At 49.6% G+C, this 25,337-nt stretch overlaps 2 protein-coding genes and 1 pseudogene across 3 annotated transcripts in view; all 3 read left to right on the forward strand.

Annotated features, from left to right (window-relative positions):
- Nucleotides 1–3,023, forward strand: part of Zc3h10 (zinc finger CCCH-type containing 10) — a 5,683-nt gene extending 2,660 nt beyond the window's left edge. For both annotated transcript variants that reach the window (XM_010644713.3, XM_019210774.2), the window contains one exon: nucleotides 807–3,023. In XM_010644713.3, coding sequence (XP_010643015.1) covers nucleotides 862–2,169 — 1,308 coding nt within the window. In that variant the 5' untranslated portion in view covers nucleotides 807–861 and the 3' untranslated portion in view covers nucleotides 2,170–3,023. The remainder of the gene's footprint in view (nucleotides 1–806) is intronic.
- Nucleotides 3,024–7,671: 4,648 nt separating this feature from the next.
- Nucleotides 7,672–7,832, forward strand: LOC117286213 (annotated as a pseudogene).
- A 4,765-nt stretch (nucleotides 7,833–12,597) lies between these two features.
- Esyt1 (extended synaptotagmin 1) overlaps nucleotides 12,598–25,337 on the forward strand; it is a 15,875-nt gene continuing 3,135 nt past the window's right edge. Inside the window, exons 1-24 of the mRNA XM_010644699.3 lie at nucleotides 12,598–13,122; nucleotides 14,762–14,803; nucleotides 14,990–15,124; nucleotides 15,226–15,299; nucleotides 15,409–15,481; nucleotides 15,608–15,697; nucleotides 15,868–15,923; nucleotides 16,291–16,414; nucleotides 16,506–16,682; nucleotides 16,784–16,866; nucleotides 17,148–17,196; nucleotides 17,311–17,397; nucleotides 17,495–17,587; nucleotides 17,816–17,887; nucleotides 18,040–18,126; nucleotides 20,138–20,287; nucleotides 20,647–20,802; nucleotides 20,916–21,092; nucleotides 21,261–21,343; nucleotides 21,435–21,483; nucleotides 21,584–21,673; nucleotides 21,791–21,886; nucleotides 22,116–22,187; nucleotides 22,553–22,639. Coding sequence (XP_010643001.1) covers nucleotides 12,733–13,122; nucleotides 14,762–14,803; nucleotides 14,990–15,124; nucleotides 15,226–15,299; nucleotides 15,409–15,481; nucleotides 15,608–15,697; nucleotides 15,868–15,923; nucleotides 16,291–16,414; nucleotides 16,506–16,682; nucleotides 16,784–16,866; nucleotides 17,148–17,196; nucleotides 17,311–17,397; nucleotides 17,495–17,587; nucleotides 17,816–17,887; nucleotides 18,040–18,126; nucleotides 20,138–20,287; nucleotides 20,647–20,802; nucleotides 20,916–21,092; nucleotides 21,261–21,343; nucleotides 21,435–21,483; nucleotides 21,584–21,673; nucleotides 21,791–21,886; nucleotides 22,116–22,187; nucleotides 22,553–22,639 — 2,592 coding nt within the window. The 5' untranslated portion in view covers nucleotides 12,598–12,732. The remainder of the gene's footprint in view (nucleotides 13,123–14,761; nucleotides 14,804–14,989; nucleotides 15,125–15,225; nucleotides 15,300–15,408; nucleotides 15,482–15,607; nucleotides 15,698–15,867; nucleotides 15,924–16,290; nucleotides 16,415–16,505; nucleotides 16,683–16,783; nucleotides 16,867–17,147; nucleotides 17,197–17,310; nucleotides 17,398–17,494; nucleotides 17,588–17,815; nucleotides 17,888–18,039; nucleotides 18,127–20,137; nucleotides 20,288–20,646; nucleotides 20,803–20,915; nucleotides 21,093–21,260; nucleotides 21,344–21,434; nucleotides 21,484–21,583; nucleotides 21,674–21,790; nucleotides 21,887–22,115; nucleotides 22,188–22,552; nucleotides 22,640–25,337) is intronic.

Below are 25,337 nucleotides of genomic sequence, written 5' to 3' on the forward strand. Positions count from 1 at the left end.
TAAAAAAAAAAAAAAAAAAAAAAAAGAGTGGTACTGGGTGAAAACAGTAAAAATGACAGGTTTAGAGACTGCCCTCAAGTAGGTTATACCATCTCTTCACTCACAATTTCTTGGGTTCGAGATCTGATACATGCAGAGCCTTACCTAAGATTCCACAGAAGAGGGTTTAAGGGAAGTTTTGTTACCAGTGTCCCATCATTCACAAGCCCTAGCAGCTAAGCAGCCCATCTTGGGCATTTTCCCCAGTCTCCTCCCAGCCTATTCAGACACCCACGGTAGGGTTTTTGTTTGTTTGTTTTTGTTTTTTGAGACAGGGACACGGTCTCACTATGTAGTTGAGACTGACCTGGAACTCACTATGTAGCTCAGGCTGGTCTCGAACTCACAGCAATCCTCCTGCCTCAGCCTCCCGAGTGCTGGGATTACAGGCATGAGCCACCACGCCTGGCAGTAGTTTTTATTTCACTTCCACTACTTTAATAAGGTGAGCTCGGAAAGGAAGATAAAATTCAACATTTCTATCCCTGTCCTCTTGGCCTGTCATTATTCATGAAATGAAATGGCCCCTTCCCAACTCCCTCCCTCCCTCCCTCCATTAGCCAGAAAGTGTGAATCATTCTAACCAAGACCAGGTGCATGAAGGCCTGGGCAGGACTTCATTTGGTTAAGTCAGTCAGTCCAGCCAGCATCCTCTCCCTTAGTTTCTTGATTGCCAAAGCAATTGCCCCACTGGACTGACTGCTCTCTAGTCAGGAATCGTGGGGTCTCTCTGGAGGACTCCTGGTTGACACAATTCTCTTTTGCAGCAGTCACCAAGAGTGGCAAGAAAAGGAAGAAGGCCGTGAGTTGGAGGGGACCAGGATGCCTGACCGGGATGGCTATGCCAATGGTACTGGGAGCAGTAGCGGAGGACCTGGAGGTGGTGGCAGTGAGGAGGCCAGTGGCGCAGGGGCAGGCAGTGGCACGGCCAGCTCAGATGCCATCTGTAGAGACTTCCTAAGGAATGTGTGCAAGCGAGGCAAGCGCTGTCGATATCGCCACCCCGACATGAGTGAAGTGTCTAATTTAGGGGTGAGCAAAAATGAATTCATCTTCTGCCATGATTTTCAGAATAAGGAATGTAGCCGCCCAAACTGCCGTTTCATCCATGGCTCCAAAGAGGATGAAGATGGCTATAAGAAGACGGGAGAACTTCCCCCTCGGCTGAGGCAGAAAGTGGCAGCTGGCCTGGGCCTTTCACCAGCTGACCTACCAAATGGCAAGGAAGAGGTCCCTATCTGCCGGGACTTCCTCAAGGGTGACTGTCAGAGAGGCGCCAAGTGCAAGTTCCGTCACTTGCAGCGGGATTTTGAGTTTGATGCTCGGGGTGGAGGAGGCACTGGTGGCGGGGGCTCAACAGGCTCCATCCCTCCAGGACGTCGTCATGATCTCTATGATATCTATGACCTTCCTGACAGGGGCTTTGAAGACCATGAGCCAGGCCCCAAGCGTCGTAGAGGTGGATGCTGCCCTCCGGATGGCCCTCATTTTGAATCCTATGAGTATAGCTTGGCTCCGCCGCGAGGAGTAGAGTGCAGACTGCTAGAGGAGGAGAATGCAATGCTCAGGAAGCGCGTGGAGGAGCTAAAGAAGCAGGTCAGCAACTTGTTAGCCACCAACGAGGTACTTCTGGAACAGAATGCCCAGTTCCGCAATCAAGCCAAGGTCATAACCCTTAGCTCCACTGCACCAGCAACTGAGCAAACTCTGGCACCCACCGTGGGCACTGTCGCCACTTTTAACCATGGCATTGCCCAGACTCACACTACTCTCAGCAGCCAGGCTCTACAGCCCCGTCCTGTATCCCAGCAAGAACTGGTGGCCCCTGCAGGAGCTCCAGCTGCTCCCCCAACTAACGCTGCACCTCCTGCTGCTCCACCACCCCCACCCCCACACTTGAACCCAGAGATCACGCCATTGTCAGCTGCTCTGGCGCAAACAATTGCCCAGGGAATGGCACCTCCACCTGTCTCCATGGCTCCTGTGGCTGTATCTGTGGCTCCTGTGGCGCCTGTGGCTGTATCGATGGCCCAACCCTTGGCAGGAATCACAATGAGCCACACCACCACTCCTATGGTGACTTACCCCATTGCTTCCCAGAGCATGCGCATCACAGCCATGCCACACTGATGGGGCTAATGGACACTCCCCTGGTATAGCCTCTCAGGGCTGGGGTCGAGGGGCACCTACCCACTCTCGTAGCCCTCCTAGGCCCTGTCTGAAGGGCTCACTCAAGAACTAGGATGAGAAACTAAAAGGAGTATGCTTCCTGAGATGGGGTTGGGCTGGTATGTTCTCTCACCTCCCTTTTAAGAGGTGTTCATGTCTTTCCTTCAGGCCTAACTGGGGTCTTGTATAGGAGTGCAGACTGAAGCCATCAGAGAGGAGGGGCTGACTGAGGTGACTGTGTCTTATGGGAAGTTGGGGACATCCCTGGTCTTGTCCTCTGTTGTGAACAGCATAAGTTCTAGCCCTGGTTTTGGAAGAAAAAATTGCCCACCCAAAAGGAGAGCCAGATAAGATTTGAGAATTGGGTGGCTAGGAGAGAAGGCCTTAGAAGAGTCTTCAGACCATTTGAGGCCTAGTTGGGTTGGATAATATAGGAACTGCTCTGGGGCCCCTGGGAAGGCCGGGACCATCGTGCTCCAGCCCAAAGACTAGAGGAGCGTTCATTTGCCTAGCTTGGCCTGGAGATCTGTAGGGCAGGGCCCACTACTTTCCAAAGAAATAAAATAATTATTTTTTAACAAATGGAGGCAGTGAACACTTGCTTAGATATTCTGTATGGAAGGTGGAAGCATAAAGTAGATCTCATGCCACAGTGGAGTAAAACCTCATACACATAAGCTTGGGTAAGTTTGATGACAGGCAGCAAAGAAGGGTAGGACCCAGAAGACCAGTTGGGAAGCTGGGCTTGGGCACTCCTGAAATCCCAGCACTCAGGAGGTTGAGGCAGGAGACTGCTGTGAGTTTGAAGCCCACCCAGACTATACAGTGAGTTCAAGGCCAGTGAGACCCTATCTCAAAAAAAACCAAGACCAGACAGGGATTTGAGGAAGGTACTTTGTGGGGTAAAAGCATTGGAGCCACCTAGTCTAGTTTAAAAATAGTCCCATCTGTTTCTGGTCTGTCTGTATGTGCTATTCCCAGGTTGTCTGAGTAACCAGGGCTCCTAGGGTCATTTAGGGGGGCAGGTACTAAGGAGGGTGTATGTGCTGAAAAATGAAGATGGGATGTTGTGTGGTTGATAGATCCTACTGGTATGCAAACAGCAGGGCAGCTGGCAGTTGCTCCTCTGAGTTGTTGATGGCAGTTAATGCCTCTCCCATTCTAGCCCTTTCTCAGTAGCCATTGCTATAAACTTTGAAGCCCTGGAAGGTGCTGGGAAGAGGGAGATCTGGGGACACAAGCCTCAGGGTTTATCTCTCCTCCCTGTCTCCTGTCTTTGGACTAGGGGTTTTGAGTCCATCTGTGGGTCATTAAGGCCAGGGGCATTAGTAGGAAACTTGAGTTCCTCCTCAGCTCATGGTTGATGAAGGGGAAACAGCCCAGGTGTGTAGTCTACTGAGACCGTAATTTGGGGGGTAAAGAAAGTGATCTTGATTTATACTTCTGTGTTGTATCTCTCACTACCTCTTTCTTGTCTGATCTCTTGGGTTGTATAAACTTGGGCTGAAGATGGTGGCCTGTTGTTGTGGGGGCCAGGTGTGGTGCATGCACTTACAATTCCAGCTACTTCCTAGGCTTGAGTGGAGATTACCTGAGCTCAGGAGTTTGGGACCAGTCTGGGCAACACAGCAAGACGCCCAAACAAAAGGGCAGTGCTGGACCAGAGATTCAGGTCAATGGCACCATTCCTGTCTCACAAGCTCCTGAGTTTGATCCCTGGTACCAAAAAAAAGGGACAGTGCCTACAGACAAAAGATGGGCAAATACTGTTTGCGGGTTTAAAAATGACATTCAAAGCCAGGCGTGGTGGCGTATGCCTGTAATCCCAGCACTCGGGAGGCTGAGGCAGGAGGATCGCTGCGAGTTTGAGACCAGCTGGGCTACACAGTGAGTTCCAGAGCAGTCTGAACTACATAGTGAGACCCTGTCTCAAAAAAGCAAAAAACAAACAAACAAAACCAAAACATTCATAAGCTTAATGTTCATTTTCTAGCGTAATTCTGGATTAAAAGATATAATTTATGACCAGCATTTAGAAAGGAATGTGATTATAGGCACTAGTGTGAATTCTCAATTAAATCCTAACTTTATTTCCTTCTTGCCAAATATCTTCAAAGAGGTGAATTTGGAAACTGTAGACATTGTATGTCTTGTATTAATTCATTCCACTTAAAGATCACCAGGAGCCAGGGATTTGGCTCAGTAGTTCCGCCACCTGCCTCACTAGTGCAAGGACCAGAGTTCAATCCCCAGTACCAATAAATAAATAAATAAATAAAGGTCACCAGGAATATACAGTACCTGTAGTTGACCAAGTTGGGTTTAATGCTCATTTCAGTGAAGGGAAGGGCACACCACTGGGAATCGTAGTGTGTCTCAGCGAGAAGGTGTGTGAGAGGATTTGGACTCAGGTTAAGTGATTTGGGGAAAGATTCAAGGAAGCATGTATTCCTCTGGATTGGTTGCTGTCAAGGGAAACAGGGATCATTCTATGATGGGAAATATTACTGTGCCTAAAAAGAGGGCAGACAAGTAAAGCTAGAACTGCAATTTATAGGAAGCAGCAGTCACTCATGGGGAAGACAAATGTTTGCTATTTTGTGATTTGCATATTGACCTTGTTTTGTGCTTAATATTGTGAAATGATCTTGGGTTTTTGTTTTTAAATCTTTTTTGTCTCACTTCATCCCAGTCATTGAATGACCTTGTTATATACTGGTGGCTTTTTTGCCAGGCATAGTAGCCCATGCCTGTACAAGAACTCAGGAGCCTGAGCCAGGGATTACCATGAGTTGAAGGCCAGCCTGGGCTACATAGTGAGACCCTGTCTCAAAAAGAAAAAAAAAAATTAAAAGGTACTGCTGTGGTGTTTTGTTGTTTTTGTTTTGGTATTGGGGATCGAACTCAGGACTTCACAGTTGTCAGGCAGGCACCATGCTGCTGAGTTACATCCCTCGCCCTGGTACTGGTGTTTTTTGAGACTGGCAATTTGTGAGCACCTGATCAGCCCTAACAACTTGAACCTGGCTAGCTGTGTCAGGCCAGTTCCCAGCTGTCGGGAGCTGCTTCCTCTCTCACCTCTTAAGTTATTGCAGATAAAGGAAAAAGATTATGGGTCAGTTAATAGGAAATTTTGGTGGAATCAAACTGAACATTTGTATCTAGTGAATATTTATTAGTGGTTCATGGAGAAATCTAGTGATTTGCCCAAGGGCAATATTTAATTGAAAAAGAAACCACTTTGGATAAAAATATTAAAATTCTAGCCGGGCGTGGTGGTTCACATCTGTAATCCCAGCAATCGGGAGGCTGAGGCAGGATGATCGCTGCGAGTTCGAGATCTACACTGAGTTCCAGAGCAATCTGAACTACATAGTGAGACTCTGTTTCAAAAAAACTAAAAAAACTAAAAAAAATTCCACTCATGGGCTGAGGAGGTAGCTTAGTGGTAGAGCACTTGGATTTGATCCATACCACTGTAAAATAAATAAATATCCACATATCAGAAGGAAATACAAAATACTATTCAAAGTATCTGTAATTTGGCTGGGGATTTAGCTCAGTGGCTCTGCTGCCTGCCTCAAAAGTGCAAGGTCCCAAGTTCAATCCCTAGTACAAAAAAGTGTCTGTAATTTGGACTAAAATAGGCCCCTCTCTGCTGGATATACTGCTTAGGGATAAAGCCTTGAGCTTGTCTGGGTAATACTGTGGATATCTACATTAGTAATAGTCCCATGAGAACAGCCTAGGATGTCCATTAACTACAAAAATTAAAATCTTGGACTGGGGAATAGCTCAGTGGCAGCAGACCTTCCTTACTAGAGCAAGGTCCTGAATTCAGTCCCTGCCACCAAAAAGAAGAAAAGCTAAAATCTTGGGCTGTGGATTCGTCACTCTCTGGTGGAACACCTGTCTGCCATTCATGAGGCCCTGGGGTTGATATTCTTTCTCTCCTCTCCCCCTCATGAAAAAACATAATCAATTTATGTTAGAGTGTGCTATGTCCTAGCAAGGTATGGTGATGCATTCCTGTAATCCCAGCACTCTGGGAGGCTGAGGCAGAAAGATTGCAAGTTTGAGCCCAGCCTAGGCAATATAGCAATTTAGTTGAGACCGTGTCTCAGAAAATAGTGAGGTGCTAGGGATTTAGCTCAGTGGTTCTGCTGCCTGCTTCTCAAGCACAGTTTGATCCCCGGTATGAAAAAGAAACAATGGCTGAGGCTGTAGCTCAGTGCAGAGATCCTAGGTTCAACCCCAAGTAACAGAAGAGAATGTGTGCTGGGTTCTATAAGGAGCCCCACAAGGATATCACAGCCTTAGAAGTGGACTGTGAGCTGAGAGTGATGGCACACACCTGTAATCCCAGTAGGCTGGGGCAGGATTGCTGCTACTTTGAGGTCAGCCTGGACTACATAGTGAGACACTTGTCTCAAAACAAAAATGGATTGTGGGCCAGAGATTTAGCTCAGTGGCACCACACAGGCCTTGTAAGCACAAGGTCCTGAGTTCAATCCCAGGTAGGGGGAAAAAAAAAAAGGATTGTGAATAAAGCAGTTCTACTTAGGTTCTGCTTAAGTGGAACCACTCCTAAGTATTATATGTTCTTCAAAATGTAATTTTTTGTTTATTTTTTTTTTAGACTGTCTCACTATGTAGTTGAGACTGACCTGGAACTCACTATGTAGCCCAGGCTGGTCTCCTCCTGCCTCAGCCTCCCAAATGCTGGGATTACAGGCATGTGCCACTACGCCCAGCTACTAAATGTAATTTTTAAAGAGGGCCATTGACAAACTAGAAGGGTATTTGAAAAAAACCTGGGGCTGGGGATTTAGCTCAGTGGTTCTTCTGCCTGCCTCGCAAGCGCAAGGTCCCTAGTTCAATCCCCAGAACCAAAAAAAGGAAAAAACCTAGCAAAAGAAGGCTGAAGGAAAATCCAGTAGATGTCTTCCAGTGCTGCTGAATGGGAAAAGGTCCTGTGTTTCTGCACTGGAAATAACCAGAATTTTAGAACGATAGCTAACACTATTCAGGGCTTAATATAAGCCATGGAACTACGGGAGGCACTTATTCTTTTTAAATTTGCAGTAATAGGGATTTAACCCAGGGCTTTGTACACGTTAGCCAAGTGCTGTACCACTGAGCTACATCCCCAGCTCTTTTTAAATTTTTATTTATTTATTGGTACCCGGGATCAAACTTGGGTCCTTGTATTTGCAAGGCAGGTGGTGGCACCACTGAGCTAAATCCCCGCCCAAAATTTTATTTTGAAGCAAGTTCTCATTAAATTGCCCAAGATGGCCACAAACTTGCGGTCCTTTATTTGAGCTTTCTGAATAGCTGGGATTACAGGTGTGGCCACCATGCCTGGCCCAAGTTAGGCACATACAAAATCTTATTCACCCAATGGGTACTATTAATGGATTCATTTTGCAGTGGAGAGAGCAGGCTTAAAAAGTTATCAGAATCACTTCTCAACCTTTTGGCTAAAATCAAGTGTAGTAACTTGTTATCAGCATAATACTCTCCACATAACAAATGGACACTGGGAGATGGAACAGGAGTTTACTCCATCCACTCCATGCACAGAACTGGCATTGCTGTACTTCAAAAACAGTGCTCTGGGCCTGGGATTTAGTTCAGTGGCGCCATGCCAACCTGGCAAATGCAGAGTCCTGAATTTGATCCCTAGTATCAAAACAAAGAAAGAAACAAAAACAAAAAACAGTACTCCTCCTCAGAGGAAATAAATACTTGCAAAGGCCAGGAAAAAGGAAAAAAAAAAAGTAAACTGAGCCAGGTGTGATGGCACACATCTGTAATCTCATCCCACTTGAAGGGTTACAAATTCAAGTCCAGCCTGGGCAAAGTTAGCAGGACCCTCTTTCAAAATTAAGTAAATAAATAAGTAGGCTAAGAATGTCATGCAGAACAGAGGCCCTGGATTCAATCCCCAGTACGACCAAAAAAACCAACCAAACAAAGACATTTACCTGTGGTGGGGGCAGTGGCACATACCTGTAATCCCAGCTGCTCCAGAAGCTGACACAGGAGGATTGCAAGTTTGAGATAAGCAATTTAGCAAGACCCTGTCTCAGTATAAAAGAACTGGGGATGAAGCTCAGTGCAATCCCCAATATCTGCCCCCACCACATACACATTACCTGTTATCTGCCAAGAATTCTACAACTAGAAAGTATGGGGCCAAGAATCTCTTCAGTCTGACTACATACAGACTTGGCATGAGAAAGTTCTAAAGCTGAGCATTAGCACACCTATAATTCCAGCATTTTGGGAGACTGAGGCAGCAGGGTACAGAGTTCCAGGCCAGTCTGCGCTGCATAGTGTCTCAAGACAAAAAAAGTGTGATAGAGCCATCAAAAAATGGGAGCTTTGTTCTTTTTCTTTCTTTTTTTTCTTTTTATGGTACTGGGGATCAAATTCGGTTCCTTACGCTCGCAAGCAGACAGCAAATCCCCAGCCCTGGGAGCTTTTTTCATGTACTGAAGATTAAACCCTTCAGGACCTTCACACTGAGCTCCTTGCCCAGTCCTTTAATGTGGTTGGGTTTTTGTTGTTTGTTTTTTGTTTTTTGGTTATTTTTTTTTCTTTTGAAATAGGGTCTTCCTGGTAGTCCAAACTGGTCTTGAATTCATTATGTAGCCTGGGCTGGATTGGAATTCACAGCGATCCTCCTGCCTCAGCCTCCAAGGTGCTGGGATCACGGGCATGCATCACCACACCTGACTTTTTGTGTGTGTGTGTGTGTGTGTGTGTGCATGTGTGTTTAATATTTTAAAAGTGTTGAGCCGGGGATTTAGCTCAGTGGCTCCACCACCTCGCAAGCACCAGGACCACAGTTCAATCCCCGGTACTGGAAAAAAAAAAAAAAAAAGTTCTAAAAGTCACAATAAATCACTGAATTGTCCAGGCTGGGTTCAAATTGGTAATCCTGCCAGGATTTAGCTTAGTGGTGCTGTGCCTGCCTCACAAGTGCAAGGTCCTGAGTTGGATCCTTGGTACTGGAAAAAAAAACAAAAAACAATTTTTCAATTCTGCCTCAGCCTTTGAAACAGGTGAGATTACAGGCAAATGCCATCATGTCTTGCCTGATGCTGAACTGGAGGAGTTTCATGCTGCTGTGATGCAAGCCTTCCTTTTCTTTCTAACTCTTTGTTGTTGTTGTTATTGTTGTCTCTTTGTTTTGGTAAGGGATCCAGGACCTTGCCCTTTCGAAGCAGGTGCTTTTTTATTTGTCTGTTTTTTGTCTTTTGAGACAGGGTTTCACTATGTAATTTAGACTGGCCTTGAATAGCCCAGGCTGGCCTTGAACTTGGCAATTGTCCTGCCTCAGCTTCCTGAGTGCTGGGACTACAGGTGTGCACCACCATACCTTGTGGCAGCAACTTTTGGGGAATAAATACAGAAGAAAATTTCCTCAAATTCTATTGCCCCCCCTTTGAGACAAAGTCTTGCTCTGTAATTCAGGCTGGCCTTCTTGAACAGAACAGCAGCCTTCCTGCTTCAGCCTTCCAAGTGCTGGGTTTACAGGCTTGTGCCACATGCCCAACGTCCCCTCCATTTTTGTGATACCAAAATTCTGCATTTGACCCCCACCTCCCTTAGGAAGCAGTTATAGTTTACATAGAGGATTTCAAATCCAAGGCTGGGTGCGATGGTTCAAACCTGCAATCCACTAGGGAGGCTGAGGCCAGAGGATCACCAAGTTTGAGCCCAGTCTGGGTAATTTGAGATCCTATCTCAAAAAAAGATTGGTAATGTGATGATATGAAGGCCTTGGGTTCAATCCCCCATACCATTAAAAAAAAAAAAAATGTCCAAGCAGTAGAGATTCTCTCTATTCTCCCCTCACTTGGGTCCCACCCTGTGAAACACTTCCTCTCATTAACGGCCATCCCTTCCTGTTGCCCATTTACCGCTTGTCACCACCAGGTGGCACCTAGGGAGCAAAATTGTTAATGGATGAGGATCCACCCTGTTTATTTTTTCTGCTGACTGCATTGCAGCTGCTGATCCTGTGGCTCCTGTGTCTCATCCCACACAATATCTGAAAGAGAGTCTGATGATCTGGATGGGATGATGGAAGGGAGGCTCCATCTCCTCAGCACTAGGAGCCTCCTCCTTTACTCCAGCGCTTTGCAAATTTCAGGCTTTTTTATTTTTGTTTTTTGGTTTTTTTTTTTTTTTTTTTTTTTTTTTTTGTACCAGGGATCCAACTCAGGACCTTGCACCTGAAAGGCAGGCACAATGCCACTGAGCTAAATCCCTGGCCCTGAAAATTTCAGTTTTATACAGAGCTTTTAAAGGAAGGCCATTCATTTTCCAGCTTTACCAATCACCAAACAAATCACTTATATCTTCAAGCCCTTTGTTTCCCTTTTTGCTTTGTCCATCTCTCAGAATATGGAGATATGGAGAGTATAGGCAGCAGATAGAAAGTGTTCTTTTAGAGTTCTGCAAACTGAATGAACCAGTCTAAAATATTGGCAGCCCCAGGGAAATACAGAAGAGGAAGTGAGAAACTCAGGACAGGAGAAACAGATTTTCTTTTTGTTTTTTGTTTTGAGTCAGTGTCTCACTATGTAGCCCAGGCTGGCCTCAAACTCATATAGTGGTCTTCCTGTCTCATCCTCCCAAGTGGTGGGATTACAGGCATGTACCACCACACCCTGCTCAGAAACAGGTTTCAGATGGCTTTGATGAGACACAGCCTGATAAAATCTATGCCCTGCAGAGCCAGATAAGATTTTTCAGTTGCAGACCTAGTCCTTCCCTAACCTAACCAACTTTAGTTTCCCTGCTGCATTTGACAGAACAACACAGTAAGACATATACTTTGTTAAAAGGTAATCATTCCATGGCCAACCCTTCCCCTCTTCAGCTTCCAATGCATTTAGTTTCCGCATACTTGTAAACAAATACAGAAAACTAGTAACAATAGGCATCAGTATACCTGGCACTTTTTCCTTCCTAGAACTATACAGTACTGTGTAGAACTGCATTAGTTCTCTGTAGAACTTTTCTTCTAACAGACAAATGAGAAACTGAGCTGTTCACAGGCCTTGAGTCCTCATTTTAGTGTCTTAGAAATTCCTGGAAAATGTAATGATTTCTATCTGGGCATGGCGGTGCACACCTGTAATCCCAGCACTTGGGAGGCTGAGACAGGAGGATCACCACAAGTTCGAGACCAGCCTGGAACTATAAAATGAGACCCTGTTCAAAAAACCAACAACAACAACAACAAAAGAAAATGTAATCATTTCTCCTATATATCAACCCCCCCTGAGCTATTGTTTTGTTTTTTCAGTAGTGAGGACTGAATTCAGGGCCTTCACTACATCCTCAACTTTTTTTTTTTGGTGGTACAGGGGATAGAACTCAGGAGGTGCCACCGAGCTAAATCCTCGGCCCTCCCCTTTTTTTGAGACAGTGTCTGCAAACTTACAATGATTCTTCTACCTCAGTCTTCCGAGTGCTAGGATTACAGGGCTGTACCACTAGCCCGGTTCCAATTTAGTCTTGGGGATTTTTTGCTTTTTGTTTTGCAGCACCCGGGATCGAATTTAGGACCCTGAGCTTGCGGGTGGAAACAGCTAAATCCCCAGCCCTCCTCCAATTTAGTCTTAATCATCTTGTATCATAGAGATGACTACATCTCAGAGATTTAAAAAAATAAAGCCGCACTTCTTCCCCCCCCCCTTTTCCCTGACGGCTAGATTATCTCAACTGTGTAATTTCTGTGTCTGATTTTCTAGTTTTCTCGAATGTCGTTAACGCTGCACAAAGTAGGGGGCTGGGACGAATTAGACAGGGTTGGCTCACATTCCAAATAGGGCCATTTAATTTCCTTTTGTAAAGGGAGCCAGGGAAAAATAAACGTGCTTGGAGTATCTAAACTAGGGAAGGCTGACAAATGAACATTTGGAAATCACCTGGGGTCTGGGATTTAGCTCAGCGGTTCTGGCGCCTGCCTCGCAAGCTCAAGGGCCCGAGTTCGATCTCCGGTAAGAAATCGCGGAACAAATCCTGCAAAACCATCTGAACGGTGCAAGGAAAATCCTGGCCATCCACAACCTTAACTTCGTGAATCCAGCTCTCCTTAAAACCGAGGAATTTGGCGTTCCTGCTCTGCATGACGTCATACCACAGGCGTTCCAATCCCACGTGGGAGGAGCACTTGGTCCCGCCTCTCTTTAAATTGTAGGTCACGCCCACTTCTCTGTCCAATCAACTAGCGCCTTTCCGCCTTTTTCCGCCATCCCAGACCGCCCAATCAGGGAGGTCCTGCATATCAGAAGCCCTCGGATTCCCGCAGGAGAGGCGGAGTTTCAATCCTCTGACTCCGCCTTAGTTTCTGCGGGCGCGGACCAACCCAAACCGTCGGGGGGCGTGGCCTGGGCCCCCTCCCCCATCCCGGGACGCTGGGTTTGCGAAGGGGAAGCTGGCCGCAGGGGCGAGTCTCCTGCTGGTCTCGGGTCTGGCGGCGCTCTCAGAAGTGGCACCATGGAACGCTCCCTGGGAGAGGGCCCCAGCCCCAGCCCTGTGGACCAGCCCTCCGCTCCTTCCGATCCCCCCGACCTGCCCCCTGCTGCTCACACAAAGCTGGACCCTGATTTCGGGGTTCCACCTGCAGGCCCAGGTGCGGGGAGTGAGGTGTTGGCGGTGCTGACTTCGTTCGCGCGACGGCTGTTGGTGCTGGTGCCAGTGTACCTGGCCGGGGCAGCGGGCCTCAGCGTGGGTTTCGTGGTTTTCGGCCTCGCCCTCTACCTGGGCTGGCGCCGGGTCCGAGACGAGAAAGAACGGAGTCTTCTGGCGGCCAGGCAGCTACTGGACGACGAGGAGCGGCTCACGGCCAAAACGCTGTACCTGAGCCATCGGGAGCTACCTGCCTGGGTGAGCCATCCCGCCAGCCCTGCTGCAGTGCCGGGGCCCTCGGTCCCGGCTCCCTCCCGACCCGCTAGCTGCTTGCGGGCTGGAGCGCGCCTCGCGGGAGCAGACCGTGCACTCTCCCCGCCCACCCCTTCTGCACTCCCAGATGGGATCTTCGACGGATAGGACCTCCGTGCGCTCTTGGGCAGCGGCAGTGGAACATCTGGGCGCCGGTTCCGGCCGAGGCGCGCTCTCCTAACCAAGTGGTCTCCTGCGCTCCTCCCGGCTCCTGCCGCTGCGCTGTTCCAGTCCCTCCCCTGGCCGTTCCAGTCCCGGCCACTGCTCTGAGATTCCCTCGCTTCCCCGTCCTCCTCAAAACCTTTTACCTACTCCAGGCCATAAACTTTGCCTTTTTCCTCTGCTCTTGCCCCGGGTACCCGCGAGGACCCCACCCGGGAGCGTCGCTTCGCTGAGCCCTAGCACCTGGAGCGACCCGACGCGGTCTCCTTCCAGCCTCAAGCAGCCGGGCTGCAGCGTAGCGGAGGCGGCTGCTGGGCTGAGGGAGGGGGTGCCCGGAAGGGGGTAGTGCGGCTGCCGCAGTTCCCGCTGCCCCCGAGGCGCTGGTCCCTGCGGGCCCCACCCTTTTCCGGACTGTGGGCTGCGCTCGCTGCGTTGACCCTGATGTCCGCGCGCGGTTTCCAGGGCTGAGGCAGACGCCTTCTCATGGCCTTGCAAAGGCAGGGCCCGTTACCGGCCCCTCCCTGCCACCCTTCCTGCCTCTGGTAGTGCGGCTGCCGCAGTTCCCGCTGCCCCCGAGGCGCTGGTCCCTGCGGGCCCCACCCTTTTCCGGACTGTGGGCTGCGCTCGCTGCGTTGACCCTGATGTCCGCGCGCGGTTTCCAGGGCTGAGGCAGACGCCTTCTCATGGCCTTGCAAAGGCAGGGCCCGTTACCGGCCCCTCCCTGCCACCCTTCCTGCCTCTCCAAGCAGCGGTACTTGGGTGTGTGTGTGGGCGTGCAGAATGGCAGAAGAGAGGAATCAATACATTGACTCCAGAGAGGCACAGGCAGCTTCCTAGACCTGTACAGGGAAAGAGAGAGGAGAAATGTCCTAGGGACGGCAAATGTCTGTTCCTCCTAGTCCTCCTCTTAGCAATTAACCTTCCGCCTGTTACAAAGCATAGGTGTCCTTTCCTACAAGAAGAGTCACACACAGAGTCACACGGGGCAAGGGTATGAGTATGAAGACAGCCAGGGCCTAAACAGCTCCAGTCTTTCCCTCAAGGATTTGCTTTCTTCACCTTCCTGGACTTGGAGCCCCAGCCCAGCGAGGGGAGGAGGGCAAACTGGACAAAGGAGCCAGGATTCCCTCCAATCCCAGGAGTCCCTCAGTTCTGATTGGGCAGGGCCTCCCCCTCCAGAAGGAATGTGCCCTTCTCCTGCCTCCCCCTCCTCCCTGCCCCAGCAGCTGTCATTTCGCGTCCCTGAGCTATCCACAGAGCATCTTTGTGTGGCCCACACCCTGCTGGCTCCCCTTATTAGAGACCTCTGTGCCCCCCCCCACTTCTGAGAAATGAAACGTCAGGACACCCAGTGTCTTTGTGTGAGCAGTGCTGGTGCAGCCAGAAGGTGTACTTGTCACTGTCTCTGATTTACCCTCTGCAGGTCAGTTTCCCAGATGTGGAGAAGGCTGAATGGCTGAACAAGGTGAGAACTGATGAGGTTTTTATTCTTCATGAGGGGAAAATGAGAGTTCATTCTCCCAGCAGACCTGTCACACCTCAGTTCTAGGCAGAGCCTAGTCCCCAGTGCTGCCCAAGGGGAAGATTCTCAAGGAATTTGCCTTCAGAGGAAACACTGGGGTCTTCTCTGACCGTGTTCCTTCAATTCCAGATTGTAGCCCAGGTTTGGCCCTTCCTGGGCCAGTACATGGAAAAGCTTCTGGCTGAAACTGTGGCACCAGCTGTTCGGGGATCTAACCCCCATCTGCAAACATTTACCTTCACACGAGTGGAACTGGGGGAAAAGGTACTGTGGGAAGAACTGGGACCAGGAGGGGAAGCAGCTCAGAGGGGCTGAGGTGCTCCTCCCCTCCCTCCTGGCGCTCTCAAGATCCCTTCTCTCTGCAGCCACTGCGCATCATAGGAGTCAAGGTTCACCCTAGTCAGAGAAAAGATCAGATCCTGCTGGACTTGAATGTCAGGTAACACCACTCACCACTCTTCCTGCTTCCCTTTTGGGGGTCCTGGTCACTCCCCAAGCCCTACATCAACCTAGTACTAACTTTTATTTCCCTTCCCACCAACGCCCAGCTATGTAGGTGATGTGCAGATTGATGTGGAAATAAAGAAATATTTCTGCAAAGCAGGAGTCAAGGGCATGCAGGTGGGACAGATGTCAGAAGCCCTCATAATAGGGAGCTTTCGCCCTACGTTTCATGGGATATGGGGAAGTGGGAGGTTGAAAAAGTCAAGGTTGGGGAAAAGTTTTGGCTTTCTCTTCTTGCCCTAGCTACATGGCATCTTGCGGGTGATTCTTGAGCCGCTCATGGGAGACCTTCCTATTGTGGGGGCCGTGTCGATGTTCTTTATCCGACGCCCGGTAAGGAAAAACATTGAGGGGGTTGTGGAAGCAGAGAAATCAGGATTGGGATGGTGATGGTAGATAGTTATGGAGAATGAGAATTGACAAAGGGCTGAAGGGCTCGGCGACCACATGTGTGTGACCATGTCCCATAAATGTCCTGACCCCCCCCCCGCCTCTCCTTTCAGACTCTAGATATCAACTGGACAGGCATGACCAACCTGCTGGATATCCCAGGACTTAGGTACCAAGACTTACTGAGCACCTGCTAAGTATTATAGCCCTGGGTTGAGGGTGTGAGTGGTCCAAAGCAGTACAAGATGCGGCCTGTGTTCTCTAAGACCTCCACTCTAGATGAGTTTCTTACTGTGATTTTTCTTCAGCAGGAGCATGCATTTTGGTAGGGAATAAAGAGGGCTGCAGACTGTTCAGGCAAGGGCAAAAAGAGAAGGAAAAGCAGCTGGGGATGGGAATGAAAAAGACAGAGTAGGTGGGGAGTTGGGGTACAAGAGCAGCATATGCTACAGGTCTTCTGTCATTGCAGTAGGGAACAGTTAGGTTTGGAGAACTGGAAGATGGAGCCGTTCTTTCTTTTCCACTCTCCCTTCCAGCTCTCTCTCTGACACCATGATCATGGATTCCATTGCTGCCTTCCTCGTGCTGCCCAACCGCCTGTTGGTTCCCCTTGTGCCTAACCTTCAGGATGTGGCCCAGCTGCGCTCCCCTTTGCCCAGGGTATGCCCCTCCCCCACCGGCTAGGGCCTCTCCATTCCGTACTGGGGTGGGGGGGTGTCTTAGTTTCTCACCACCTGATTCCTATCTTCAGGGCATTATTAGGATTCACCTGCTAGCTGCTCGAGGGCTGAGTTCCAAGGACAAATACGTGAAGGGCCTGATTGAGGGCAAGTCAGACCCATACGCACTTGTGCGTGTGGGCACCCAGACCTTCTGCAGCCGCGTGATCAACGAGGAGCTCAACCCTCAGTGGGGAGAGACTTACGAGGTATTAAGCTGAGGAGGAGTGGAGCCAGGTGAAATGAGGCCTCTTGAGGCTGTGATGTGCCTCACAGCTGCAGCCCATGAGACCTGATCCCTCTGCTGCAGGTGATGGTGCACGAGGTGCCGGGGCAGGAGATCGAGGTGGAGGTGTTTGACAAGGATCCAGATAAAGATGACTTTCTGGGCAGGTGAGACCCTGCTTGTGTTCGGATTCTAAACTTCAATGCTACCAAGGCCCCAGAGGTAACTGTAGTTGTTTCTGAGACTGGAACTAATGCATTGTTTTTCTTCTCCATCCCCTACCCTATCACATATGTGGGCATGCGCGCAGACACACACACACACACCCCTCGAGTCTAAGGGGATGGGAGTCTGAGCTCTCCAGGTACTTCTGGGTGGGCGAGTAGAGTAGAGGGCTACTGCCATGTTCTAACCAGTCCTTCCTTTCTCCTGTCCTCCTTGAACCCAGAATGAAGCTGGATGTAGGGAAAGTATTACAGGCTGGAGTACTGGATGACGTAAGTTGGGAAAAGAAGAAGGGAGTTATCGCCCTCTTTGGGCAGATGATAGCTGCTGTATCGATACTTGTAGGAAATGGCTGGGCGGGTATCTCATTCTGCTTCTCCCTTCAGTGGTACCCTCTACAAGGTGGACAAGGCCAAGTTCACTTAAGGCTAGAGTGGCTGTCACTTCTGCCAGATGCAGAGAAACTGGAGCAGGTACGTCATGTGGGAAGGAGGAAGCTTGAGGGGAGAAATATAGGAAGAAGTACAGGGATTGGGAGGACCGAGGTCTGACTTCTCCGCTTCCTGCCAGGTTCTACAGTGGAATCAGGGAGTCTCCTCTCAGCCAGAGCCTCCATCAGCTGCCATCCTAGTTGTCTACCTGGATAGAGCCCAGGATCTTCCTGTGAGTTTGGCTACTAGGGTGGGGGAACAGGGAGCCCAGCATGCAACACTGCTGCACCCGCCCTTGCTGAGGACACAGATGCCCTGCCTCTTTCTCCAGAAGTAGAAACACATAATGCAAGGGTTCCTAGGAGATCAGGTCCACCTCAGGGAGGAGACTCTGGTGTGAGCCTGCCTTCACCAAAACCCAAATACTTAAGACAATGACATCTAAATTCTGCTCCCACAGCTAAAGAAGGGGAACAAGGAACCCAACCCCATGGTACAACTGTCAATTCAGGATGTGACCCAGGAGAGCAAGGTGAGGCTGCATTGTGGGGGGCATCATGTAGGGGTAGGAGGAAGACTTCTTGGGATGAAGGCTCCCCTTCACAGTGTCTCAGTGCAAGGGCTGGCTAGAGAAACAGGAACAGTGCTGTGACACCCACACTTACACTATGCCCCCATCTCCAGGCGGTCTACAGCACCAACAGCCCAGTGTGGGAGGAAGCTTTCCGGTTCTTTCTGCAAGATCCTCGAAGCCAGGAGCTTGATGTACAGGTGAGGTAGTTACGTACTTGCCTTATTCTCTCTTCCCAGGTCTCTGTTATTGTGTATGTGTGTAACTGAAGACTGAACCCAGAGCCCCTTTATCACTGAGCTACATCCTAGCCCTTTTTCTTTTTTTGGTACCGGGAATTAAACTCGGGTCCTTGCACTTGTGAGGCAGGCGGCCCTCTTTATCTTGAAATGCTGTCTCACTCAGTTGCTCAAGCTGGACTCAAACTTAAGATTCTCCTGCCTCAGCCTTCCAAGTAGCTGGGACTACAGACTTGTGTTGCCATGCTGGCTGACTCTTATAGTCTTTTATTTTTTCTCTTTTGTGGTGCTGAGAATGGAACTCAGATCTTGTGTGCTAAGCAAGTGTCTACCACTCAGCCACACTCCCAACCCTTCTGATCTCTGTTTCCAATCCAACTACTAGACTCACTTCCCCAATACCTTTCCCATCCTCCACCTATCTCCTAGAATTGTTTTTGTTTGTATTTTGAGACAGGGTCTCACTATGCAGTTGAGACTGGAACTATGTAGCCCAGGCTGGTCTGGAACTCACAGCGATCTCGAGTGCTGGGATTACAGGGGTGCACCACCACGCCCCCGGCTTTTAAATTTGTTTTTGATGCCTTTGGGAGTCTAGGGTTGCATGAATACTAGGCAAGCATCTTATCACTGAGCTACATGTCTGTGTCTAGAATGAGCTTTTATAATTGGTTATTATGTACTTATTTTTATTATATATATATTGTTTGTTTTTAGTACCAGGGATCAACCTCAGGACCTTGCACTTGCAAGGCAGGCTCTGTGCCACTGAGCTAAATCCCTGGCCCTGTTTGTTTTTGAAACAGGGTAGTCCAGACTAGTCTTGAACTTGGCTGTGATCCTCTTGCCTCAGCCCCCAAATTCTGGGATTACAGGCGTGTGTCACAATGCCTGATGGTTCTTGTATACTTAAAATGATTTGGGGAGACTGGGAAACTAGCTCTGTGGCAGAATGCTTGCCTAGCATGTGCAAAGCTGGCTTCAATCCCAGTTGTAGGGTAGGAGTAGGGTTATGGTATGCAAGTCATACCCAGTAAATTCTTTTTATAGTTTAGTGTGGCTTCAAATTCACAGCAATCTTTGTGCCTCAGCCTCCCATGTACTGGGATTGCAGGCCTGAGTCACCACAACCAACTTCTTTTTGTTTTTGAGTCAGGGTCTCTCTATGTAGTTCAAGCTGGTCTTGAACTCAGTATGTAGCCCAGGCCTGGCTCGAGCTCAGTGACCCTTCTGCCTCAGCCCCCTGAGAGCTGGGATTACAGGCGTGCGCCACCACACTTGGCTGCCCCAATAAAATTAACACTCCAGGGCCAGGGATTTAGCTCAGTGGTACTGTGCCTGCCTTGCAAGTGCAAGTGACTGAGTTAGATCCCAGGTACCAGAAAAATAAAAGATGCTATTATAGAATTAATACTCCAAGCTGGGTGTGGTGGTGCATGCCTGTAATCCCAGCACTTGGGAGGCTGAGGCAGGAGGATTGCTGCAAGTTCGAGACCAGCCTGGGCTATATAGTGAGTTCCAGGTCAGTCTTAAAAAAAAAAAAAAAAAAAAAAAGAATACTCCAAACTTTAAGGGTCATACAAAAAGCATGAAACATAGTATCTGCCTTCGTAACACTTCCTGGCCCTATCCTAGAACATGAACATTAGCAATGGCACAATGTCCATGGTATAGCAGGGACGATTATAGAAAGGCAATGAGGCTCAAGCATTGAGAGATTCTGTAAAGGAAATAGGATTTTTTATTAAGCCCTAAAGCTCTGCCTAAACAGGCAGGGGGAAGGAGAATACTTCCCAAGTAGCAGGGAGAAAATAAGCAAAGGCAGAAGGGACCCAGAGTGAGGAGAGGGCTGTGAAAAGATACCCTGTGTGGAAGAAAGTTTGGGGGCAGCAGGGAGAGAACTGAAGCAGCAGCCCGGCTGTCATTTCCCCTGCATGCCGCCTCCATCACACGCCCTCCACACTGTCTGTAGGTGAAGGACGACTCCAGGGCCCTGACTTTAGGGGCACTGACTTTGCCTCTGGCTCGCCTGCTCACTACCTCGGAACTCACTCTGGACCAGTGGTTCCAGCTCAGTGGCTCTGGCCCAAACTCCAGGCTCTACATGAAGCTGGTCATGAGGGTATGGAAATGAGGAGGTACGGAGGGGTGGAGAAAGGGCCTGTGGTAAGCTGTATACACATAGCCACCTAGCAGATACACGTTTGTTCTGACTGGGGGGAAGGAATGCTGTGTGAGTTGGGTGGGTATGGAAGGAGCATTTAAGAGTTGAACCTAGGACCAGGGATTTAGCTTAGTGGTTCTGCCGCCTGCTTCACAAATGCAAAGTCCTGAGTTTGATCCCCAGTACCAGGGGAAAAACCAAAATTGAACAGGGACCTGGCGTCCCAATCAGAGCCCCTGCTCTGCCCACCAACCCCAACATTCCCTGCCAGCTGGCGGCTGACCTCATTGAGTGGACAATCACACTACCCTTCCCAGATCCTGTGCTTGGATTCATCACAAATCTGCTTCCCCACTGTGCCTGCTGCCCCTGGTGCTGAGGACCTGGACAGCGACAGTCCCACAGCAGGCAGCAGTGTGGACGCCCTTCCTCAGCCCTGTCACACCACTCCTGACAGACACTTTGGGACTGAGGTGAGTTGGTATCTTGAAAGCTTTAGGGTCTTTTTGCGCACTTTGTGTGCACGGCCTGATCAGGGTGGATTCTGAGAGGTCCGACTACCTCCGGCCCCGCCCCACACCTGCAGAATGTGCTTCGGATCCACATATTAGAGGCCCGGGACCTGATTGCCAAAGACCGTTTCTTGGGAGGACTGGTGAAGGGCAAGTCAGACCCCTATGTCAAACTGAAGCTGGCAGGACGAAGCTTCCGGAGCCGGGTTGTTCGGGAAGATCTCAACCCACGCTGGAATGAGGTTTTTGAGGTCAGAACTGAATGGCTGGCACTTCTCTGGGTCCATTCTTCTTCCCACCTCTAAGAGTGGGCCAGAAACCTGTGGGATTCAGTTGACCAGGGTTTAGAGGAATGAGAAGTGCAGTTACTTGGGGGAGGAAGAGAGAATTCCTTTTCACCTGCACTGTTCTCTTGTTAGGTGATCGTCACAGCAATTCCAGGCCAAGAGCTGGATGTTGAGGTCTTTGACAAGGACTTGGACAAGGATGACTTTCTGGGCAGGTGAGAGAGTCTAGGTGAGAGGACAGGCGGGGCGGGGCCTCTAGAGCTCACAGAGCCTGACCGGTGGCCTCTCATCTTCATCTTCCTCCAGATGTAAAGTGGGTCTCACCACAGTCCTAAATAGCGGCTTCCTGGATGAGGTGAGTGAGAGTAGAACGGACAGCTGCTTTCAGATCTCAGCCCAAACTCACCCTCGTCGCTCCCATCCCATGTGCTGTGTCACCCCGCCTGCTTCCACAGTGGCTGACCCTTGAAGACGTCCCATCCGGCCGCCTGCACTTGCGCCTGGAGCGTCTGAGCCCCCGGCCCACCGCTGCTGATTTAGAAGAGGTGCGTTGGGGGCTGGACAAAGAAAGGGAGCCGGGATGGGCAGGCAGGGTGAGACCTCCGCTTCCAAGGCCCCAGGGGCAGCTGCCGCCAGCCCAGCCCATCCTGTGCCCTCCCCAGGTGCTGCAGGTGAACAGTCTGATCCAGACGCAGAAGAGTGCAGAACTGGCCTCGGCCTTGCTGTCTGTCTATCTGGAGCGGGCAGAGGACCTGCCGGTGAGAGCTGCTTCCCACGTCCCTAGCTCCCTCTTTCTCCACCTCCCTCAGGTGTGGCTGCTCCTCATAGATCTGGAGCAGTAAGTGGCCCCTCTCTCCGGGGCTGGCAGTGGGACGTGAAGATCGTCCAAGGCCACGAGGGTGGCAGCTGTCAGGTGGAGACAGAGCTGTGAGGGCAGGGCCTGCCTAACTAGGTCTAAATGTAAGACTAACGGTATGCTCTTTCCAGCTCCGAAAAGGCACCAAGCCTCCCAGCCCTTACGCTACTCTCACCGTGGGGGAGATGTCTCATAAAACTAAGGTACCGCGTGATGTGCTAGTTACGAATGGGAGGGAAGCAGGGTGTGGTGGCTACAGAGTGAGCTCCAGACCAGCCTGAATACTATAGGGAGACCCTGGGAAGGGAGGGAAGAGAAGGAACTGAAGGAAGGAGAAGAAAAAAGCAAAGAATGGGAGAAGGAATGCCTGTGTGGTGGCACATGCTGGTTCTGTCACCCTAGCATTCCGGGAAGGAAACTGAGGTAAGAGGATTGCAAGTTCAAGCCCAGCCTGGGCAACAAAACAAATGACAAAAAACCAAAAACCAAAAAACAAAGAAGAATGTGAGGGAAAGGAGGAGTAGAGGAGATCATATGAACCACTAATCACGACCTCTCATCTCCTCAGATTGTTCCCCACTCTTCAGCCCCTGTCTGGGACGAGAGCGCTTCCTTTCTCATCAGGAAGCCACACACGGAGAGCCTGGAATTGCAGGTATGGTTCATTCACTGCACAAACACTTGCAGAGTCCTCTGAGGGCCAGGCACTGAACCAGGTGCAGGGTAATCAGAGATAAAGGATCAAGTTCTTGCCAGGAGTGATGTCAGGTGCCTGTAATCTCAGCACTGGGGAGGCTGAGTTCTTAAGGAGCTCATCACACTCTGCTTCTTGAGAAAAATAACCAGAAAATACTTGAATGATTTCAGAGGAAAAAGGTACTATTGGAGAAGAAGGAAGGGTCCAACAGGCTGGGGAAGAGGGGGAGGCATAAGAAAGGCATCCTTGGAGACAGATAGGCCCTGACCAGGAAGAGCCAGCCTGAAAAACAGAGTGGAAAATAGAAAAGACATATTTACTACTGATTAGAGACAGGGAGGAGCAAGACCAGAAAAGCTTTTAAATATTGTGCTAAAAATTTGGAGTTTATCCTAAAAGCTTAGGGAAACTTTTGAAGGCATGAAGGGTAACCACATAGAGATCTGCATTTTAGGGGAGATAGGTTATGCTGGCTGTGTGGTTAGGAATGGGTAGGGCTGGGGATTTAGCTCAGTGGCACTGTGCCTGCCTCGCAAGTGCAAGGTCCTGGGTTCATTCCCTGGTACCAGAAAAGAATGGGTTCAGAAGGGCAACACTGCCAGGCATGGTGGCACACACCTGTAATTCCAGCACTCTGGGAGGCTGAGGCAGGAGGATTGCGAAATTGAGCCTTGACCTCTCATCTCCTCAGATTGTTCCCCACTCTTCAGCCCCTGTCTGGGACGAGAGCGCTTCCTTTCTCATCAGGAAGCCACACACGGAGAGCCTGGAATTGCAGGTATGGTTCATTCACTGCACAAACACTTGCAGAGTCCTCTGAGGGCCAGGCACTGAACCAGGTGCAGGGTAATCAGAGATAAAGGATCAAGTTCTTGCCAGGAGTGATGTCAGGTGCCTGTAATCTCAGCACTGGGGAGGCTGAGTTCTTAAGGAGCTCATCACACTCTGCTTCTTGAGAAAAATAACCAGAAAATACTTGAATGATTTCAGAGGAAAAAGGTACTATTGGAGAAGAAGGAAGGGTCCAACAGGCTGGGGAAGAGGGGGAGGCATAAGAAAGGCATCCTTGGAGACAGATAGGCCCTGACCAGGAAGAGCCAGCCTGAAAAACAGAGTGGAAAATAGAAAAGACATATTTACTACTGATTAGAGACAGGGAGGAGCAAGACCAGAAAAGCTTTTAAATATTGTGCTAAAAATTTGGAGTTTATCCTAAAAGCTTAGGGAAACTTTTGAAGGCATGAAGGGTAACCACATAGAGATCTGCATTTTAGGGGAGATAGGTTATGCTGGCTGTGTGGTTAGGAATGGGTAGGGCTGGGGATTTAGCTCAGTGGCACTGTGCCTGCCTCGCAAGTGCAAGGTCCTGGGTTCATTCCCTGGTACCAGAAAAGAATGGGTTCAGAAGGGCAACACTGCCAGGCATGGTGGCACACACCTGTAATTCCAGCACTCTGGGAGGCTGAGGCAGGAGGATTGCAAAATTGAGCCTAGCCTGGGCAATGTAGTGACTTAATGAGACAAAGAAAGGAGGGAGAGAGGGTGGAGGAGAGAGGGAGAGAAGGAGAAAAGGAGGGGGAAGGAGGGAGGGAGGGAGGGAGAGAGGGAAGGAGGGAGAGAGGGAAGGAGGAAAAGGAAGAGGGCTGGAGACTTAGTAGTGCAATGCCAGTGTTCAGGGGCCTTTGGGACTTTTCAAGGACAACCCTAGGTATCTAGCTCTTGGGTGTGGGGCATGGGGTGACTGGAGGGAGAAGGGTCCCACTGCTGACACAGTAATACAGAGAGAGGAATTTGGATTTTTTTTTGGTACCCGGGATCAAACTCCAGTCCTTGTGCTGGTGAGGCAGGTGGCGGAACCACTGAGCTACATCCCTGGCCCAGAGAGAGGAATGTGAACCTGAGCTCTCTGGGGGACATTAAGGGGAAACATTCAGAAGGTGAATCTCGCCCATGTGGTGTACCTCCCATGCTTGTGAGCATCCTAACAAGCAGCATGTAGCACTTAAGAGTCAGTCATGGGAGTGTGCAGAATGAAAAGACAGGATAGACATGTTGGGCACCCTGACAGCTACAGACCAGAGGCCAAGAAGAGCACCCAGAGTAGTGTGAGAATGGGTGACAGAAACCAAAAGACCAGAGTTTCAAAGACAGAAGTGCTGGGCATGGTGCCACATGCCTGTAGTACTTCAGCTGAGGCAGAAAGATTCCAAGTTCAAGGCCAGCCTAGGCTACACAGTGAGACTTTGTCTCAGAAAATAAAAAACAAAAAATGGGAAAGTGACCAAATGTTTCAAAAGGTGAAATAAAATGAATGAAATTTATTTCAGTGGGTTGATGGGTAAACAAAAAGTGGAGAAGCTGGGCAAAAAGGAGGCTGAGGCAGGACCACACAATTTCTAGCCCAGCCTGTGTAATTTGGCAAGCATCCTGTCTCAAAATAAAAAATAAGGGCCAGAGGCATAGCTCAGTGAAAAGACCCTGGGTTCAATTCCCCCTTAGTGCAGGGGAGGAGAAAAGTAGAGGTTGCCAGGAGTGGTGGTGCCTGCCTTTAATCCTAGCACTTGGGAGACTGAGGGAAGAGGATCACTGTGAGTTTGAGGCCAGCATGGGTTACACAGTGAGTTTAAGGCCAGCCTGAACTACATAGCAAGACTCT

Source organism: Fukomys damarensis, unplaced genomic scaffold (genome assembly GCF_012274545.1).
Source record: "Fukomys damarensis isolate Sample0158 unplaced genomic scaffold, DMR_v1.0_HiC HiC_scaffold_15, whole genome shotgun sequence".
Taxonomy (NCBI): Eukaryota; Metazoa; Chordata; class Mammalia; order Rodentia; family Bathyergidae; genus Fukomys; species Fukomys damarensis.